The 16876-nt window shown below is 51.3% G+C and overlaps 2 protein-coding genes across 13 annotated transcripts in view; both read left to right on the top strand.

Annotated features, from left to right (window-relative positions):
* SEC14L2 (SEC14 like lipid binding 2) overlaps positions 1-11237 on the top strand; it is a 27212-nt gene extending 15975 nt beyond the window's left edge. For 7 of the 12 annotated variants that reach the window (XR_001816775.1, XR_001816782.2, XR_001816780.2 and 4 more), the window contains 5 exons: positions 1900-2006; positions 2089-2228; positions 2374-2543; positions 8236-10327; positions 10610-11237. Coding sequence is in view for 4 of the 12 variants with exons in the window: in XM_017499599.1 (XP_017355088.1) it covers positions 1900-2006; positions 2089-2228; positions 2374-2543; positions 8236-8366 (548 nt within the window). In the remaining 8 variants the exon portion in view is untranslated. Of the gene's footprint in view, positions 1-1899; positions 2007-2088; positions 2229-2373; positions 2544-2842; positions 2940-8235 lie in introns of all 12 variants that reach the window. The other 5 variants (XM_017499599.1, XM_017499596.1, XR_001816776.1 and 2 more) reach the window with 4 other exon arrangements.
* A 148-nt stretch (positions 11238-11385) lies between these two features.
* MTFP1 (mitochondrial fission process 1) lies at positions 11386-14917 on the top strand. Its single transcript, XM_017499600.2, has 4 exons — positions 11386-11878; positions 12629-12756; positions 13068-13300; positions 14330-14917. The coding sequence occupies exons 1-4, from the start codon at positions 11812-11814 to the stop codon at positions 14400-14402; spliced, it is 501 nt and encodes a 166-aa protein (XP_017355089.1). The 5' UTR covers positions 11386-11811; the 3' UTR covers positions 14403-14917.
* The last annotated feature ends 1959 nt before the right edge of the window (positions 14918-16876 follow it).

Here is a 16876-nt window from a genome sequence, read left to right as displayed (position 1 = left end):
AGGGTGTCTTGCTCTGTCGCTCAGGCTGGAGTGTAGTCGTGTGATCACAGCTCACTGCAGCCTCAACCTCCCGGGCTCAAATGGTCCCCCAACCTCAGTTTCCTGAGCAGCTGGGACTAGAGCCACACACCAGCCTAAATTTTTATTTTTTATACAGACGGGATCTCACTGTTGCCCAGGTCAGTCTCAAACTCCTGGGCTCAAGCAGTCCTGCGTCGGCCTCCCAAAGCACTGGAATTACAGGAATGAGCCACTGCGCCCAGCCAGCTCCGTGCTTTTTGTTGCCTCAGTTACTCTCTCTGTGAGATGGGAAGAATCCTCCTGGCCTTATCCCAACTCTCCAGCTGGCCTGGGGGAAGAACTATAAAATCTGAGCAAGAGGTTTTCATCATTTTTGTTTTTTCTGCTGCTACCACCCACCATGGGCATGAGACGGTTTGGTTTCCTGGCAGCAGAGCTGTGTAGGAGGTTCAGTCTGTTCCCCTACCCACACCTAAAACTCTTTCAACCAAACCTGCCTCAGGCTGGGAAGGTGCAGGATCTTCAACAGAGAGGGGACATTCACTTGGGCTGGTCACTGGAGCTTGGCAGTACAGATTAAATCACCCCAAGAAAAACAGACTGTGTTCCCCAGAGTTGCATGGTCTTTGGTCCCTAAAACTCTGAAGGCTGGCAGACTCTGGACAGTTTCTGTGGGTTTCCAGCCAGCATGCCACTGGCTTGCACCCCAGAGCCTGGAGCTGCTGCCTACATATGTTCGACATAGTAGGCAGGTTTTCGTATCAAAATATTGTTCCTGGCTGATATTTATGAATTTGCACTGGTGGACAAGTGGTTTTAGCACTGGCTGTGCTAGAGTCAAACTCTCCTAGACAGGAAAGAGCTTGGCTAAAAAAAATAAAAAATAAAAAAAAGAGCCAAATCACTGATGGCTCAACAGCTGAAAACATCAGGAGCAGAAGTTAAATGGTGGCTGGGGTAAAGCCAAGGAATCCATTTAAGGGGTGACCCTAGAGAAATACATTTATTTATGAAGTCATGACTTAGCTGTAGGGGAAGGTGGGGGAAAGACACACAGTTCTGCCCTCACAAGGTTCAGTCTCATCAGGACAGGGTATGTGCATTCAGGCCTTCTGCCCACCACACAAGCTGTTCCCTCTGCATGGAATGCCCTTCTCCCCTCTTTGTCCCCATTCCTGCTGTACTTCAATGTATCACCTCCCTGGGGTAATAACATACTCTTATGTGTGTAAGGCACTTCATGGTTTAAAAAGCCCTCTCGGCCGGACATGGTGACTCAGGCCTGTAATACCAGCACTTTGGGAGGCTGAGGTAGATCATCTGAAGTCAGGAGTTCGAGACCAGCCTGGCCAACATGGTGAAGCGCCGTCTCTACTAAAAATACAAAAAACTAGCTGGGCGTGGTGGCGGGTGCCTATAGTCCCAGGTACTTGGGAGCCAGTTACTTGGGAGGCTCAGGCAGAACTGCTTGAACCTGGGAGGCAGAGATTGCAGTGAGCCGAGGTCATGCCACTGCACTACAGCCTGGGCAACGGGGTGAGATTCTGTCTCAATAAAAAAAAAAAAAAAGCTCCCTCAAGTACTTAGTTCTTTTCACTCCTACCATAACCAGGAGGGGCAAGAATAAAGTCACTTAGCTGTTCGGACACAATGAGAACAGGAACCAGGATCTCCTCCTGATTCCTGGCCTGGGACAGAGCATCCTCTGACTCCTACTGAATCCCCTACAGTACTCCTAATGCAGGAATTTGAGGCGGGCTGGTGGGGAGTGTGGTGCATGGGCTTTTTTCCGCCTCTTTAGTGTAGACCACCAGGGTTATGGTGAAATCTTACCTAGCGTTGAGATACATCTTTATCCTTCCTTCCCTCTCCTGCCAGCAAATTGGAAGGAGGTTTTACTGAAACATATCAGCCCTGACCAGGTGCCTGTGGAGTATGGGGGCACCATGACTGACCCTGACGGAAATCCCAAGTGCAAATCCAAGGTATGGGCCACCAGAGGCTGGAGGTGAACAGGGATACCTGGCTCAAATGCACATTCCAGTTTACTCCATGCCATGCTTCTAGATCAACTATGGGGGTGACATCCCTAAGAAGTATTATGTTCGAGACCAGCTGAAACAGCAGTATGAACACAGCGTGCAGATTTCCCGTGGCTCCTCCCACCAAGTGGAGTATGAGATCCTCTTTCCTGGCTGTGTCCTCAGGTAGGGGCCTGGGCCCTTCCAGGAGACCTCAGCTTTCATCTATAGGTCCTGATGGGTGGGCTGGGGTAGGACAAGCCCTGGTTCCAGGAACCCGGGAGGGTACATGCAGACAGAATTATGTCTAAACTGGTGATGTCCCCTGTAGGTGGCAGTTTATGTCAGATGGAGCAGATGTTGGTTTTGGGATTTTCCTGAAGACCAAGATGGGGGAGAGGCAGCGGGCAGGGGAGATGACAGAGGTACTGCCCAACCAGAGGTACAACTCCCATCTGGTCCCTGAAGATGGGACCCTCACCTGCAGTGACCCTGGCATCTGTAAGTATCTCTGCCTTGGCAATACCTTGAAGCCCTATGTCCAGCTTTCTGCCTGTGAGGATCCTCTTCCTCCATGGATTTTTGGTTCTCAGAGTGTTAGAACTAGAAGTGGGATGCCATCGGTTCAACCCTCTTCTTGCCTAGACGAAGAAACCTAGGCTTGGAGAGGTGAAATGACTTGTTTATGGTGGCCCAGCTGGTTAGCAGCAGGGTGGGACTTTGACCTCATACTCCCAGGTATGGGTGAGTCATAGTCCTAGGCCATCACAGGGGTTCAACACTTCTGATTTCTGGTCCAGGTCTAACTGGGTCTGTGACTGGCCAGATATTTCTTGGGGATGCTCCTACCCAGAGGTCACAGAGGCAGAATTGGCTGGGTGAGCATGGGATTGCAAGGTAAGCGAAGTACTCAAAAGTCCATCCTTCACCTGAGTTTCACTCATCTCCAGGCTGACCAAGGAACGAACACAGATTATGAACAGGCAGTTTACACAAGAATATAAGAATGGGGACAGCTGCGGTGGCTCATGCTTGTAATTCCAGCACTTTGGGAGGCCGAGGCAGGTGCATCACAAGGTCAGGAGATGGAGACCATCCTGGCTAACACAGTGAAACCTGGTCTCTACTAAAGATACAAAAAATTAGCCAGGCATGGTGGCACGTGCTTGTAGTCCCAGCTACTTGGGAGGCTGAGGCGAGAGAATCACTTGAACCTGGGAGGTGGAGGTTGTAGTGAGCCCAGAGCGTGCCACCACACTCCAAAAAAAAAAAAAAAAAAGAATGGCAAACAGACATTGGAAAAGGTGCTTAACCTCTCTTAACTTTGTAATATTCATTAAAATTCCCCTTGACTCAGCAATTCTACTTCTGAAAATTTATCCTACAGAAATACACAAAAATATAGGAACAAGGATGTTTCTAGCAGCCTGGGAAACTGGCAGTAAACCATATGACCATAATAAGGTCTGTTAAGTAAATTACAGTCCATCCATACAATGTTAAAGAGAATAAACTGACATGTAAGATGTCTGAGACATGTTAAGCATGAAACACAGCATGTATGGTATGTACTCACTTTGGTTAAAGAAGTGTGTACACAGAAAAGAATTCTGGAGAATCTATGCTAACTCTAAAAGTGGTTATCTATGGGGTGACAGGATGTTTATGGAGGGCTTTCATTTTTACAGTATTTCTGCAAATATATTTTATGATGACTATGTATTAATTTTACATTTATAAGCAGAAAGCCATACCTACACCCTCCTCAACATCCACAATCAATTCTCCAGTTACTTTTTGTCAGAGCCAATGGAAAATCATTGACAGCAAAGGCTTTATTGTCAGAGCTGAGGTGGACTTGACTAAAGACTAGCTGCATGGCCTTAGGCAAATGACAAAACCTAATCTTCAGTTTCCTGACTGCTACACTGGGGATATCTCACAGGGATACTGGATGATTCAATGTGATAAGTTCTGTGAGGCGCTTAGCATAATGCCCGGCATAGAGCAAGCACTCAATGCACTGTAGTCACCACTATTATTGTAAGGACAAAGCGTGTAGGAGAAGGGTCATCCTGGAGACAATGCTGGGAGATGGGAGAAGCCCTGTGCCCCATTTCTATGGCAGTACCAGCACCACCAGAAGATCTGAACTAGCCCCATAGATGTCTCGGCCTCTGTGCTTGTCCACACTGTCACCCAACCTGAGATTTTGCCTCCTTCCTCACATCCCAGGCATCCTTCATCTCCACCACCCCCTCCTCACAGATGCTCTGTAGTACAACATAGCTCCCTGGGGAGGGGGGAGTATTCTTATTAATGAGCAGCTGGGTCCTGGGGGAGAAGGCGTATACTGTGCGCTTCAGCAAGACCAAGGCTTAGCACAGCCCAGACAATGTCGCCCACAGAGGAGAAAGCACTTCATATATATAAGCTTGGATTTTTTGTCTGTTTCTTTGTTTTAGCAGAGATGAGGTATCGCTGTGTTGCCCAGGCTGGAGTCTCGAACTCCTGGGCTCAAGCAACCCTCCCACCTTGGCCTCCCAAAGTGCTGAGATTACCAGCATGAGTCTCCATGCCCAGCCTTGAATTTTTTTTTAACAGATGGGGAAGCTGAGGTATAGAGAAGGGATGTTATCTCTCCTATAAAGTAGCTTGTGTAAACATCAAGACAGAAGACACAAGAGAATCCCAGAGTCCTGATTCAGAACCTTTTGGGCATTGACTGTCCTTGATGTGACAGAGTGGAATCCCAGACCAGGGAAGTAATTTACTAAAGGTCACAAAGCCAGTAGGAGAGCCCCAAACCTTTCTCTAGCATCCACCCATTACCACTCCATCTTCTCTTTAGTATCCGAAGGACACTGCCCAAGAAGGGAACATGAACCTTTTAACATAATCAGGCTTCAGCTTGCAAACCCCCAAATTTATTTTAGCTCCTTCTGTATACATTCTCATACAGAACCATTACCTGCCTGCAGGGCCTTGTCTGGGATCTGCTCCTTGCCCATTCCCAAGAAGAGCAGAGTCAGGCCACAGGACCCATTCCCCCTTCCCAGGTATAAAGACAATGAAGTAGGAAGCAGCTGTTACCTGGCGCCACAGCTAAGGTTAGATGTGAACCCAGAGAACCCAGTATTAGCTTGCAAGCTCATCTGCGGGAGGGCAATGACCTTGGAGAACCAGGAGACCCCTGGAAAGTGGAACAGTGGAAATTAAAACCGTGCCAGCCTCCAATGGCAAGAATACATTAACCTTCCCCAGGCTTCTCTGGTCCTTATCCCAGGAAACTAAATTATCAGGGAGAACAAAAGTTTGAATTGATTTCACTTTTGTGTTCTCACCGAATATTTACCAAGGGCCTACTGAGTATAGAATACGCAACTACGAATGAAAAGATTCCGAAGGAAAGACCTAGACTTTGTCCACTAGAAGTGCACAATGTGGTCAGAACACTGGAAACACTGTAGGAAGGGTCAGCAGTGCTGGTGAAAAGAGCCCAGCCAGGCACCAGGAGACCTGGTTTCTGAGTCCAGCTTTGCCAATAACTCTCCCAGTGTTTTCAGCAAGTGTCTCTATTAGGTTTGGTTTTCCTTCTTCTTAAAATAGCAGAAGAGATGAATGGGCGTGGTGGCTCATGCCTGTAATGCCAGCATTTTGGGAGGTCAAGGCACGTGGATCACTTGAGGCCAGGAGTTTGAGACCAGCCTGGAAAACATGGAAAATCCCTTCTCTACTAAAAAATACAGAAATAAGCCGGGTGTGGTGGCACGTGTGATGATCCCAGCTACTTGGCATGAGAACTGCTCGAAGCCGGGAGGCGGAGGTTACAGTGAGCCAAAATTACACCACTGCACTCCAGCCTGGGCGACAGAGAGAAACTCTTAATCTGGGGTTCCCCAGAGCATTGGTGCTAAATCCTAAAGACCCAAACACTTCCTCTTTACAAGAAATAGTGTCTAAAATGTCCCCTTTACTATTCTGAAGTGAAATTCAAAATACAGAAATTCTGATTTTAATCCGAAAATATAACCCATCCTACCTCCACACATAATTTAAAAATCAACATAATCTCCTACTGTAATAGAAAAGAGATATACAAGGAAACTAATTTAAAACATATATTTTTTCAATACATAAATGAGGGTAAGGTTGTAGCTTTCCCATTGGGAACCACAGCCCCAGAGGGTCTACAATGGGCTCCAGGAAATCTAAAATTGTGTGCTTTCCTCAGATTCTCCAGGGGATCAGTTACCCAACTAAAGTTAAGGAGCCTTAGCCTGGAGGGTCTCTAGGGGCTCTGTGAGTCCATGATTAGTGTGAAAATGAACCACACAGACTCTGGAGCTGCAGTGACTTCACTTCCCTTGGGCCTGTGACTCTCCATCAACCCCTTTCTTGTTTCTGAGGCCACGTATCTTGCTAGGCAGCACCATTATCAACCTAGTACTTGGTCCAAAGAATGCAAAGGACCTCTCCTCCAGCATGGATGATCCTGGTTGCTAAGGCTCTATTATCCAGGACAGAGATGAAGCTTCACTCTTGCCAAAGGAACTATTAGCCCTGAAAGAACTCTAGTACAGAGGAAAAACAGATGACTAACACTTTATACCATGAGGAAAGAGTGGGTGGTGTGTCTACCCTTGGTCTAAACTATGCATTTTGTCCAGAGTCAGGAAAAGGTTAAGTCTTAGGATTAAATACAGGATATTTTTTAATTGCTGGGACTAGTGAGAGAAGATCAGGGTAGGGACGGGGCAGAGCCAGTGTTTTTGTTTTCACACTCAGTTCTCCTGAACGGGTGTTTGGCTGAAATGGAACAACTTCTCAAAGAAACAGGGTTAGATTAAAAGCAGCTTGTTCCTCTGCCAAAGTGTGGAAGCTTTCTCTGCCAAGTGCATGCCCACTTTCTCTTTGAGAAAACCACTGCTAATGTCTATTATTCTATCAGATATCTTCCATCTAGAAGCTTTATGTTTCCATAATGAACAGGGCATACAGTGTTCGCTTCGTCAGCAAAAGTACTACAATTGAAACAATATAGAGATTAGCACAGCCCCTTGTGTGAGGATGACAATCAGATTATCTTAAATAGAAAACAGGACATATACACATACATAATAGGAATTGTCTGCCATTCACTGTATGTTTGAAGAAATTTTCAAACAGTGAAACTCATCACAGGATGTGAGGAAACTTTCCCTTCAGGACAAGCACCAGAGTGGCATCATCAGAGAATCTGGGAGTCGAAACAGATTAAACAGTAAAGCCAAAAGTATTTTTACATATGTATTTACAAAAATGTTACAAACTGTTTAAAACTGTTCTGTAGCTTGCTTTTTTGGCCTCAGGATATACTGTGGACAGTTTCCTGTCACTTCTATGGAGCTAACCTCCTTCTTAAAAAATACATCACTATTCTATCATATGGATTACAGTATAAAATTGTTGAAGCAATTCTTCTTTGATGAATATTTCAGTGTTCCCAATCTCTTATTATCATAAATAGGGATGCAATGAGCATCTTTGTCCATTTATCTTTTTGCAGGATAAATTCCTGGTACACAAGGTTTGCACATTTTACCTTTTGTCAGAAACTGAACAGAGACAGGTTTTCCAGGGTCTAAGTCAGGCAGAACAAAGGCAGCAATGTGGACCAGACGGAAACTCCAGCTCTGTCATTTCCTCACTGTGTGGCACAAGAGTCTCACCACCTCCTTTTTATCAGACATAAAAGAGGACTAATGCTGAACTCATAGATATGGGGGGAACAGTGAGATAACATAGATTACCAACCCAGTGCTGTGACACACAGCTGTTATAATTATTACAACTGGCACTGCTGCTGCTAATTCTCCTCCCTCCTTTCAAAGCCCAGTTCAAGCTCTAACTCCTCTAAAAAGCATTTCACATGATTTCAGTCTACCAGGCCCTCTTCTTCCAAGCTGTACAGATGAGATGGTCTCTGTCACTCATCTGGCACTTGGCATGTTCTGCCTGTTTTTTTCTCTCCATGAATGTCTTGTCAACCCAGCTAGATTAGGTTTCAGAAGGTCAAGGATCACTACCTATGCCACCTTCATCCCCATGACCTGGCACACTGCCTTGCTCAGTCAATAAACATCAACAAAAATCGCTGTCCCCAAGCCCTTTGTCAGAACTGCCTGAATGTCTGGTTTCTGCCTCCCCTTAGATGTCCTACGGTTTGACAACACCTACAGCTTCATTCATGCCAAGAAGGTCAGTTTCACTGTGGAGGTCCTGCTTCCAGACAAAGCCTCAGAAGAGAAGATGAAACAGCTGGGGACAGGCTCCCCAAAATAACGCCTTCTCCTACAGCAGGCCTGGCCCCCTCAAGTGTCTCCCTGTCAATTTCTACCCCTTGTAGCAGTCATTTTCGCACAACCTTGAAGCCCAAAGAAACTGGGCTGGAGGACAGACCTCAGGCTGGATCTGGGGATCTTTCATTTCAGAGTTAGGCAGAGGAAGAGTGACTGAAGTGGGTCTCCTTGACTCTCAAATTCCTAAGGAGTCCCCAGGGGCTGGCTATTCTGATAGAATCTGTCTGTCCTGTAAAGTGTGCCAACTTCACCTGTCCAGGGACAGCAAATATAAGGAGGGGGGTACCACAGGGTGGCAGTAGGGAAAAACATTAGAAAAGGGGGAAAGATTGGGACTTAACACTTCAGGGAAGCCAGCTGCCAGGGAGAGATTTGCTTCCAAATGAACAAGTGAGTTTAGATCGCAATGAGGAGTAGCAGAGTAGCTGGTTGCTAGTTATGGTGGGGATGAGAGGCTCTTCCAAGCTTTTTAGCCTTGAGGCTGGGGTAGCTTTTGGCTTTTCCCAGGTCTCAGGAGGTGGCGTGAGTCAGCACAGATCTTCCCACTCAGGGGTAGACAGGCTGGCTTCTCCCGCACTTTGAGAACTTTGGCAACTCCTGGGCCACACGGCCTGCCTCTTTGACTACTAATGACTGTCAGTGACTCAGAGCTTCCTGGGGCTTCGGGTGCCCATCCGCTGTTCTCCATGCAAACAAAGCACAAGGGAAATGACCCCCAGGGATCACAGCTGCAGGGAGGGTCAGGGATGTTGGGGGCGGGAGTGAATGCTAAAAGGGGATCTTCCAGTGCCCTTTTCAGTGCTGCCGGCCTCTCACCAAGCAATCCTCCATGTGAGCAACCCAAAGACAAAAATGCTAAGTGGGATCAAGAGAGCAGCACTCGGAGAGGGTGTTTCCAGTCTGAGCGTCCCGCGGTGCCCGCCAACCCGCTTCCGGACTGACCTGAGCAAGGTCTTAGCAGTCCCATCTCTGTGGAAGGCACACAACGGAAGCAGGGAGTTCAGATGCCAGTTGGCGCTGCCAGGCCAGGAGGCCCCCCAAAGGCGGGGCCGGCGTCTCGCACGCCAGGGGCTGGCGGCGGCCACAGTTGGCCTCGAAACCACAGCCCTTACCCCGACCCCACGCGCCCAGCCAACGAATCCCAGGTGCTGGGCTGCACAGGAACACGGGAAGGCGGCCTCAGACCTGGCGGAAACGTCTTTCCCTCAGGGCCAGGCCCCGTCCCCGCCTGGGAAGCTCATCTTGCGAAGCTGAGGAAGCACGGAACAGAAGGGGCCGAGGCTGCACTGGTCTCTGCCAGACCGCTCAGAAGGGCTTCCCGGCCTGGGTTTACAGTGCTGTTAGGAAAATTAACCGATGAATAAAGCAACATTCAGTGCGCAGGGAGTGAAATTCAATGCCCACCGCTTACTTCCTCGCTGCCCCTCACTCAAGAGGCCCAAACTTAAGGGGGCTCAAGAGCGCAGCAGCCGCCCCACGCCACTAGGTAGGGCGCAAGCGCAGACACCCTCTTCGGCTCTCTAGAACGAGCTTTCCTATGGGGCCACGCCCAGCTTGCCTTCTGATTGGTCCAGCCGGTGGGGGAGGGGCGCTCTTCCGCCATCTTTGATCAGGGTATGAAGGATGCTCCCGACCGCCTTCACAATGAGGGCGGAGGACCCGCCCCACCAGCTGCTCAGTACGTGCCGCGTCGCCCGTGCGCGCCAAGTGTGAGTCGGTGCGAGCGCCCGCAGAGCTTGCGGTGGGCCCAGAGTGAGAGGGAGGCGGAGGCGGACGAGCAGCAATCACGTGGTTTTAGGGACTGTCTAATAATTCCACGCCAGTATTGCGTGTGTTTCAGGGGCTGGGGACCACTGCGTTCCGCACTAACCTTTCTCCCACGAACCAACCACTCGCCCCTTCGGCCCCCGGGCTTGTACGGTTACAAGCCCAACTCCGCTTGAGGTCCCATACTGTCCCATACGGCCCTACAAGACTGAGGCGCCTAGGGCTGAAGGCGGGGGGCCTCAACAGGGAGTCAGGGTTACTCATTTTCCCTACCTTTATTTGATGAGAATAAGAGCTAACTCTTAATGAAGGCTACCGGGTATCACGCAAAAACCCTGTGCTTACTATTAGTCTTCGGGTTGTTGCAAAGATTAAAGGAAATAATCAGTGCCAAGCGCTTAAGAGCTTGATATAGGTAAGTGCTCGTCAGTGTTGGCTGCTCTCATTTTTTTTTTGCAGTCGTGGGAACTGGAGTTCAGGAAGGCTAACAGCCAATAGGTGGCACAGCTGGGATTTGAACCCAGGATTGTCTCCAACGCCGCTCAGTTATACAAGCCAGGGAGTCACAGAGACTTAGTGAAGTGCACACATTGCCCACCTGGGTAAACTGAGGTCCAGCAGGGGAAGGTTTCCTCCTGTTGTAATCACTAACCTTGCCCGATTCATTCATTCATTCGTTCACTCATTAATTCAACAACCTGTCTCCGAGAGGCTCAGTCAGAGGACATACTGATCCAGTTAGATCCGAACGCTTCCCAGATATATATGGCGCCTGCTGAGAAGGGACTGCAGAGTCCAGGCACCCACCTTCCAGGCGCTCACCGTTCACCCCTTTGGCCTCATTTACTGAGCTCGTATTAAGAGCATGGGATCTGGATCCACACTGTTTGGATTCAAATCCCGACTTCACCACTTAGCAGCTGTGTGTTCTGGGAAAGTGACCCACCTTCTCTGTGCTTCCATTTTCTAACTTGTAAAACGGGATGCCAGGCTGGCGGGAGGGGTTTAAAGGTGTTAGCCATGGAGAGTTCTTTAGCGAACATCCAGACTGGCAATAAACTCAATAAATGGTGACTGTTATAATTAATCCTCGGAACCATCCTAGGGAGTGGACACTACTGTGTCCCCCCTTTTACTTATTACATTATTATTATTTGTAGACACGAGGTCGCGCCATGTTGCCCAGGCTGCTCTCAAACTCTTGTACTCAAACAATCTTCCCGCCTCCGGCCCCCCAAAGTGTTGCGATCACGGACGTGAGCCAACACGCCCAGCCCGTGTCCCTCCCTCGTTTTTACAAATGAATAAAGAGAGGCTGGAGAAGCAGACTCTTGCCCGAGGTCACCGGCTTTGCAGTGTTGCCTCCCCCGATTTGGTCTCCTGTCTCTTTGGCTCCAAAACCTACAACCAGTCCTGGGAGCGGTTCGCGGCAATCGCTCAGAGAAAACGTGACGAAAACCAGTCTGTAAAACTTTAGCCTAGGAGAGGGGCTTCGGTGCGCGGGGGAATTTGCAGACGCTCCCTGCTGGAGGAGATTGCCTGACCTGTCCTTCAGCGCGGGACTTTCGGCGGGTCCCAGCCGGGCCGACCCGAGTGCCTGCGGCGGAGACGGCAGTGGAGCCAGTAACGGCTGCAGTGGCCGTGGCCGTGGCGGGAGAATCATGTCAGAGCCGCAGCCGCGGGGCGCCGAGCGCGATCTCTACCGGGACACGTGGGTGCGATACCTGGGTGAGCGCGAGGCGACGGGCGCCGCGACCCCACCAACACCGGGCTGGGGAAGCAGGGGTCGCCGGACGCCGGCCGGGGCCTGGAGGAGGCGGGAGGATCTTAGTTCTCATTCTGCTTTTGCGCCGGAGACTGATCTCAGACAGGGCTAGGGACTTGTCCAAGGTCACACTGCCCTGGTGGGGCGCCCGGGGTGGAGGATCACACAGGGCGAACGGGCTGCCCGCTCTGGCATGCGCTCTGGCTGGCTGTGGAGTCGGGACCTCCACTCCCATTTCCGTCCTGACACGCGCTGGCTGTGTCTGAACCTGTTTCCTCAGCAAAAAAACAAAAAGCAAAAAACAAACCGGATGCACAGGAGGTCCTCTCTCATTGGGTGGTACTTTCGAGGGTGGAATGGGATAAAGCGCAGAAAAGCCTGGCACTTGGCGAGTGTCCGGCCCTCGATCACTCTGCCCCTCTGGGTGCCTGTCACCTCATTAGTGCAGCTACTCCTGGGACTGAGGCCAGGAAATCTAACCAATAAGCAATAGTAACAGTGACTCCGTGCTCAGCCCTCCCTCGGTGGCCCAAGGTCGGAGGTGGGCATCATGGCACCAGTTTACAGTTCGGAAAGGGAGGCTCAGAGAGGTCAAGTCACTTGCCTAAGGTCACCCAGGGAATGCTTAGTTGGCCAGGATGAGAACCAGCCTGCTCCAGCGCCCCCTCGTGGAACAGTTCGTGGGCCTAGGAATTAAATCTTCCCTCCTCCAGGCTATGCCAATGAGGTGGGCGAGGCTTTCCGCTCCCTTGTGCCCTCGGCAGTGGTGTGGCTGAGCTACGGCGTGGCCAGCTCCTACGTGCTGGCAGATGCCATTGACAAAGGCAAGAAGGCTGGAGAGGTGAGTGTTAGCCTATTTTTCAACCCCCACCCCAGCTCTCTTCCTGTGTGGTTCAGTCCACAGCCTTATGTGGTAAAGTCCCTGTGGGCCACTCCAGTCCCTACAGACTTGCCCAGTGCAGTCCATAGTCAGTCCTGTTTGTAGGACAGTGTATCCCCACCCCCACACTCCCACTTCCTGGATGCGGCAGACTGTACCCTACTCCTGGGTGTGGACAAATCTATGGGCCCCTCCCGGTCTAGTCTCATGCTCCTTGTCACAGGATTTCCTGCCTCTGCCCCAGCTAGATTAAGTGTCTCTGCGCCCACCAGGTGCCAAGCCCTGAAGCAGGCCGCAGCGCCAGAGTGACAGTGGCTGTCGTGGACACCTTTGTATGGCAGGCTTTGGCCTCTGTGGCCATTCCAGGCTTCACCATCAACCGCGTGTGTGCCGCCTCTCTCTATGTCCTGGGCACTGCCACCCGCTGGCCCCTGGCTGTCCGCAAGTGGACCACCACCGCGCTTGGGCTGTTGACCATCCCCGTCATTATCCACCCCATTGACAGGTGGGTGCCTTCCTGGCCTCAGGGTTCAACCACGCTCCAGGTAGAGCTAGACTCTATGAGGCGTGGGGCGTGCCCACTTTGCCAGAACAATAGTAGGGACAAGGCTGGCACTTGGCTTCTGGGATAGAAAGGACGGACAGCCTGTACCCTTGTCATATGGTCTGGCAGGTACTTTGGCAATGAAGGAAGAGGGATGCCTTGAGGGTATGGGACACAGGACAAGTAAATTCCCAGAAAGAAAGCCTAGTGTTACAGAACAACCAGAGGCAGGCAGGAGCAGGTGCACCATGGAAGGGATGCATTTCAGGAGGTATTGGTGACAGAAGCCTAACTCAAACTGAATGGTTGAATAAAATGGAGTAAAAGTCCAGGGTTGTGTTGCATTCAGGCATGGCTGGATCTAGGTACCCAGATGATGTCATTAGGGATCTGGGTCTCCCCATCCTGCTGCCTTTCTCCCCACCCCACCCTATTTCTTGCTGGCTTCACCCGCTTTCTCCTTGTGGGAGCAGAAATGGCCCTAATAGCTCCCGACTTCTATCTCATCAGCTTAGCCTCCCCAGCAGAAGCTTTTAAATAGTAACAACAAAAATCCCAAGGAAGGGTGTCATTGGTTTATCCTGGACTGCCTGCCCACCCCCTGAGCCAGTTTCCCTTTGTTGATTGGCCAAGTTTGGGTTACATGTTTGGTCTTAGAACCAGAGATGGTCTCAACCCAACCAGACCAACATAAGAGTGAGAGGAGGAGTCTTTCTCCAGGAGAAGACAGCTGACCCTGAGGCCCTGAGCAAGTCTTTTACCCAGTGCCTCAGTTTCCTCCTGAATAAAGAAGAGGATGGCTTCCACTCTGGGAGTTTGATTCTAGCTTCCCCAAGTAGCCCAAGGTGGGAGGATCAGGATAAGGGTGGGTCTCTGCCTGGACGGCATTTGTATCCTGCATCTAAGCATCCCTTTCCCTAACTCTGACCTGCCTTCTATTCCCTCATGAACACCCCGGCCACCTGCTCACCACCCTCCCCCTCCCTACAGGTCGGTGGACTTCCTCCTGGACTCCAGCCTGCGCAAGCTCTACCCATCAGTGGGAAAGCCCAGCTCCTCCTGACCACACGCTGGTACCTGGCTTGTGCATCGGCCTCCTCCTGCTTCATGTCAATCAACCTCCCACTCCTGCCAGGGGATGTGGATGCCTGACTCCCTGGGGTACAGAGACCCTGGCACCTGAGCGGTTTTGAGCCAGATGGAAGCTTAGAGACAAAAGCTTCAAGAAGCAGTGGCTGCAGTGAGTCACAGACAGGCAGGACCCGAACCCTCACTGCTTCCCTAGAATCCATGATACTGAGTGGAAATGGACCCTGGGTGGGCCTGGCCCTGTCTTTTGACAGGAAAGTTACATCCTCCCATGGAGGATGAGAGACTGAGGCTCAGGGAGGGCAAAGTATAGGCCCAAGATCACTTGGCAAGCTGGGCACCCAGGTGCTTGATGGAGTCACCCCACGGTGGCACAGCTGGACAAGGAGCAGCAGACAACTCAGGGAGAAACTCAGGAGTGCAGCAGCAAGGACACCTCAGGACAGATTCTCAGGCCCTTCCCTGACCCAATAAATCCTGAAGAAGTTGTTTTGTCTTCATTTCTGTTTGGGATAAACAGGGGTGTGGTGGTGGGGAGGAGGGATGGGTAGTGGCTTCTCTACCCACCAGTGCTCCCCTGCAGGTGCCTGGACTCCCACATTGGTGCTGCCAGCCTCCTTTGGGGTAGGCATTACCCTTTACTTTCCCGCCTCAGCATCCCAAACTGCTGGGATTATAGGAATGAGCCACTGCACTCAGCCTGGCATTGCCCTTATTTTGCAAGCCTCCTAAAGCCCCAACCCCTCTGGTAGAGGAGCCTGTTGGGCAGATACTACCTGAGCCTGAAGGTGTCCAAGATGGTGGTGGCAGCCCCATGTGAGGGTCACATGAGACCTCCTTATGAGGGGACTCAGCAGCCTGGAGAGAAGGAAGTGACCGGGGGGCTTTTTCCACTCGGAATCGGGGAATGGCCTGTTTTCCTTGTGGCTTCGCCTGAGCCGCTGGGCTTGAGAGTGCTAAAGGGGGTCACTCCTCTTTGATCCTGGGCCAGTCCCCTCAACAGCTCAGAGAGATAGAGAGGTGGGAACACATGGCTGAAGCAGACCTGGGTTCCTCTCAGCCCTGCCCGAGCCCCAAATTAGCTCCAGCCAAGGCTCTGGCCCCACCCCTTGGCCAGGTGCAGCCAGGTGGGCTGACCCTGCCCTGGTGGGACTTGCCGGCACCTGGGCTGGGACTTTGAAGGGCTGCAGGGCTGGGAGGCGGTGCTGCCAGCAAGACAGGATGGGGGCTCTGGGGTGGTGGCCCCTGCTGCTCTGGGGGTGTCCGTGGCTACAGGATGAGTCTGATGTGGGATGTGCCTTTTTCTGCTACTCTTCTCGTCCCACACTGGCCAGGTCCTCTTCCCAAGCCCCTATGGCCTCTGCCCAATGACCTGCTGCTCCCTCCCAGCTCCCTTAAAGGCTCTAAGCCCCACCTCATTCTCTAGCCCCTAACCCCCATCCCCCATTTCCCATGTGAGCTGGCACTCACATCCTTCTCCAGCCCAGCATTTTCCCAGCTTATCTCCCCGGGGGTCGCAGCTGCATCCCTGTGACATCTCCTGGCATCTATCACCAACTCCTTGCCCACTCACTCTCCACCTTCCACTCCACGGGCTCTCCCTGAAGCTGGGAGCTGCCTGGGCCACACGCAGGCTTTGTGCTCGTGGGCACTCAGCCTTGCCCTCCCCATCACCTGCCCTCCTGTGCCTCTGTGCCCCTCCCCACGACGCACGTTCCTCAGGTGCAAATCCTCTTCCTCTTGGCCAGCTATGAGCATCCTGCAGAACCAGCTCCAGTGCCCCTTCTGTTGTTGCTTCTTACTATGCCCTACTATGGGCCCCTTCTGCCCTTGACTGCCCTGGTGGTGCCTTGTAGGGAACTACTGGAGTGCAGGTTTGCAGATGCTTGGTACATAGTAGGTGCTCACATAAGGGGCTTTCAGGCAATCCCAGGCCAGGCTGATGGGGATGAGGTCAGTGGACAGCCTGTCTGTAGTGGGAAACACCACCATCCTCCACCCCAACTTTACCCTGCTCAATAATTTTTTTTTTTGAGATGGAGTCTTGCTCTGTCACCCAGGCTGGAGGGCAGTGGCACACACTTGGTTCGTGCAACCTCTGCCTCCTGGGTTCAAGCAATTTTCCTGCCTCAGTGTCCTGAGTAGCTGGGACTAGAGGTGCATGCCACCACGTCCAGCTAATTTTTGTATTTTTAGTAGAGACGGGGTTTCACTATGTTGGCCAGGCTGGTCTTGAACTCCTGATCTCAAGTGATCTGCCTGCCTTATTGTCCCAAAGTGCTGGGATTTTAAGTGTGAGGTCACCTGAGGTCAGGAGTTCAAGGCCAGCCTGACCAACATGGAGAAACCCTGTCTCTACTAAAAATGCAAAAAATTAGCCGGGCATGGTGGCACATGTCTGTAATCCCAGCTACTCAGGAGGCCGAGGCAGGAGAAGTGCTGAACCCA

Source organism: Cebus imitator, unplaced genomic scaffold (assembly GCF_001604975.1).
Source record: "Cebus imitator isolate Cc_AM_T3 unplaced genomic scaffold, Cebus_imitator-1.0 Scaffold258, whole genome shotgun sequence".
NCBI lineage: Eukaryota > Metazoa > Chordata > Mammalia > Primates > Cebidae > Cebus > Cebus imitator.
Note: the sequence above shows the minus strand (reverse complement) of the source record. Positions and strands in the feature narration are given on the sequence as shown.